General features: G+C 42.7%; 1 protein-coding gene across 1 annotated transcript in view; it reads left to right on the top strand. All coding sequences in view use genetic code 11, as the record gives it.

Annotated features, from left to right (window-relative positions):
- Positions 1-2,020, top strand: part of EGR_06751 (hypothetical protein) — a gene marked incomplete at both ends in the record, with an annotated part of 2,562 nt that extends 542 nt beyond the window's left edge. Inside the window, 4 exons of the mRNA XM_024496000.1 lie at positions 172-403; positions 623-725; positions 797-924; positions 1,806-2,020. Coding sequence (XP_024349540.1) covers positions 172-403; positions 623-725; positions 797-924; positions 1,806-2,020 — 678 coding nt within the window. The remainder of the gene's footprint in view (positions 1-171; positions 404-622; positions 726-796; positions 925-1,805) is intronic.
- Between the last annotated feature and the right edge of the window lie 1,703 nt (positions 2,021-3,723).

The following is a 3,723-nucleotide window of genomic DNA, read 5'->3' as shown; positions in this document are numbered from 1 at the left end:
GTAGGTAAAATTTGCGCATCTACGTGATTACTTGAATGGAGATGACCGGAAAGACTTTGCTTAACATTGCCTTTTCTGCTCTTGATTATAGAAGAGACGACGACCGGAACAGAATCGCCTCGCTTTGTATATCCATTCACTTTAGGTCACCTGGGTTCTCGGTCCTTGCAGATAATTTGGGACACCAAAGCATTCCGTGGTAGCTATGCAGATGAAGTCGTACTATCAGCGGTGGCAGCTAATTCATCTGGCGGCGAAATTCGGAATGTTGCAAATTTCTCGCAAGGCGAAATCACACTTCGGGGACTGCAACCCAACCACTTATACTCTGTGATAGTAGACATTCGTATGAGACATGAAAGCCTGTGGAAAGACACTTATAGGATCAGAACGCTACCGGCTGGTAAGCAGGTGCATGTAATTATGCTGTGTAACTCCACATCAAGGGGTATTTCCCACTAACACACTTGTCTGCCCACATTTGTTGGCGTCGCGCTTTAGCAGCACATATTGAGCTGCCCACCACATGGCAGTTGTTGATGCTCGATTCTACAGAGAGAGCAGTTAAGCAGCCTTAATTTGTTCCATGATGTTCTCATTTAAACGTTATTTATTTACGTAGAGGAGGAAGGAAGCACCGTCTCGACTGATGCATCTGGCTCCATTTCGGTAGCTTTCGCAGGTATCTTCCTTTGCTTGACTGTAGTCCTCGCTTCGGCACTTGCGTGAGTGCGTGCAAATTCTCATCTACTTTATTCATGTGTAATATCTCCGTCAATAACCTGCGCTTATCCAGCAATTCTTTTCTCACCACAGGCTTGCGTGTTGGAGGCAATGCATCAGTCGGCGCTCTTGCAGATTCAGTTAACATCATCAATGTAACCACGCTGGTGGAAATCTGTTGGCTAACAAATGCTCAGATTTGTCACATTTACTTCTCTTTTGCTATTTTTAGATTAATTTCACTACCATGAAATGGTTTGTTCCTATGAGATGAAACGGGCCGAATTTCTGCCATTCAAACGGTTCGACTTAATAGTTGCAACTAATGCATACAAGGGTTGGTCTTCCAAAACGCGTTACTCAAGAGTTGAAAAGAAATTACCCATCGCCTCATAGTAAAATGCACTTGCTCGGTGCATAAGGTAAACTAAGATTAATTATGATTAACTGATCAGATTAGGAATACAAGTAGAAATGCACATCGAGTCAGTTGCGATGCTAAGAAATTCGTCAGACGCGACTTGGCAGTGTCAAGGAAAAAAGTAATTTAAATTTTAGAGCTTGTTTAAAGTAGCTTTCCAGAAATACTATGTTATTTTGAAACAGAAGTGAAAATCTTGTACCCTTATTTTAAAATCAAGCAACAACACCTTATCCATTCAAATTTTAAGACCCAGAAGTAGGCTAATTACCTAAAGTAGAATGCAGTGCCAATATTTTCTTTTTGACTATATGGAACTAAGATTAAAGTAGAGATGTTGGCTTTACGTGTTTGTTTCTTTACGTCAACGATTTGATCATAAGGCCCTTGAAGTGGATTGCCGAATTTAACACGGCAAGTGGTTCCTTTACTATCGCTGCGAATTAGCTGAGTAGTTACCCGCAAATCCAATGAAACCTGAATGGATACCTGACTCTTGTTGTAATATACACTGACGGTGAACAAACTCTCTTGACTTTACTACCGTAACTTTTGTGATTTCCTAATCATAAAGGGGTGAGTGATTTTCCTTCTATTTTGCATTATTGAGGTGCTATATGAGGACTGTTAGTTTATTGCTCTCCTAATTTTCATAATGTAGGCCTGGTGATGGCTAATTCCTCGCTTTACTGCAACTGGTTCTCAGGCGATGGCTTTTACAAAACCTCGAACTCAGGTGGCTTACTACTGCACGAACAGATTATCCTCTACTGGAATGTGCCGGTGGCCTACAACTGTAGAGCAGCTCGGCATACTCACCGGGTATTCAGTCAAGTTGTGTGTGCTGGTGTTTCAGTCAGGCCTGCAGGTCGTTAAGTCAGGCTTTATGGAATGAATGGAGGAGCGGTGGGATTGTGGGCAATTGCACAAATTTACCTGATCTGCTTTAATGAGTCTTATCTTGCTTCGTGTCTTCTTCTTGAATTACTTTGCCATTTTTTGCTGCAGAGCTGTGCTTCATATACAAAGTCTTAAATATGATTGTTCTAATGTTGGAGGACTTGGGGAATTCTTATTGTCTGTGCTGCTCTTTTACAGTGGTGGGATTGTTTGTTAGCACGGAAGTCAGCAATGGCAGTAGACAGACGAGAAATGACAATGTGAATGAGAGCAAACATATGACATGTTGATGAAGTCAAATTGATGGCCTGCCAGATTCCACCGCGCACCTTCAACGAAACTACAATCTACTCCTCATTCGTGGAGTCACCACTTACTTGCCTTTGGCACTACGACAAGATGTGCTGTGTAGGCGCACACATTAAAATGTACCACCAGTGTGGCACCAGTGTAGTACTCTCTGCTGCAAAGGACGCACAATGTGTGCAGCAATGCGTGCTTCTTCAATGTAGCCAACCAGTCGCTTAAACAAAAGTACACAAAATGCAGGTTGATGTGAATGCGTACAACATTCCAACGTTCCTAGCTGTTATTGGAAAGGTACTTCATAATGGAAGAAAAATTGTGGAAGAGAGGGAATCGAAGTGACAAAATAGCGTAATTTTTATTCAACAGTTTTACACTATGGGTAGTCACATTGATGATGTTGAGTGATACCGAAAGAGCGGCGACTGATGCATTCCATTCACTACGCAAGCCTGTAGTGCGAAAAGAATTGCTGCGTAAGCGGTGGTTATTAGCCGAGATATTCCATATGAATAAAATAGTTGATAATTTGCACGCACTCACGCAAATATTCCAGCATGAAGCACAGCCACGCAAAAGAAGACAAGTGCAAAAGCTGCCGAAGTGCAGCCGGATCCATTAGTCGAGACCGTGCTTGCTTCCTCGCCTACTCAAAGGATATTCTATTAAAAAACATAAGGAAAAATATCGGCAGTTGAGAAAGTCAAGTTAGACCCACCAGGCGAGACGGTGCTTCCTTCCTCCTCTACTACGTCAATGGAAACACTCAAATGAGGGCATCACATAAGCAATGTCAGCAGTAAAAATGTGTTGGTGGGGGTTGCATATGCTGATCACATGCACCTGCTTACCAGCCGGTAGCGTTCTGATCCTATAAGTGTCTTTCCACAGGCTTTCATGTCTCATACGAATGTCTACTATCACAGAGTATAAGTGGTTGGGTTGCAGTCCCCGAAGTGTGATTTCGCCTTACGAGAAATTTGCAACATTCCGAATTTCGCCGCCAGATGAATTAGCTGCCACCGCTGATAGTACGACTTCATCTGCATAGCTACCACGGAATGCTTTGGTGTCCCAAATTATCTGCAAGGACCGAGAACCCAGGTGACCTAAAGTGAATGGATATACAAAGCGAGGCGATTCTGTTCCGGTCGTCGTCTCTTCTATAATCAAGAGCAGAAAAGGCAATGTTATCTGCAAGGACCGAGAACCCATGGTGCCCCAAACGAAGGGATACGGAAGCGAAGGCAACTTTGTCAATTCCCTTCTCTCATCGCCACTTTTGAGAAGAAAAACGGAAAAGACGATGTTAAACAAAGTTGTTTCAGGCATCTTTATTTAATTTGTCCTTAAACTGTGGTAATTTTACCACC

Source organism: Echinococcus granulosus (assembly GCF_000524195.1).
Source record: "Echinococcus granulosus chromosome Unknown EG_S00063, whole genome shotgun sequence".
Lineage (NCBI taxonomy): Eukaryota > Metazoa > Platyhelminthes > Cestoda > Cyclophyllidea > Taeniidae > Echinococcus > Echinococcus granulosus.
This window is presented reverse-complemented; position numbering and strand designations above follow the sequence as displayed.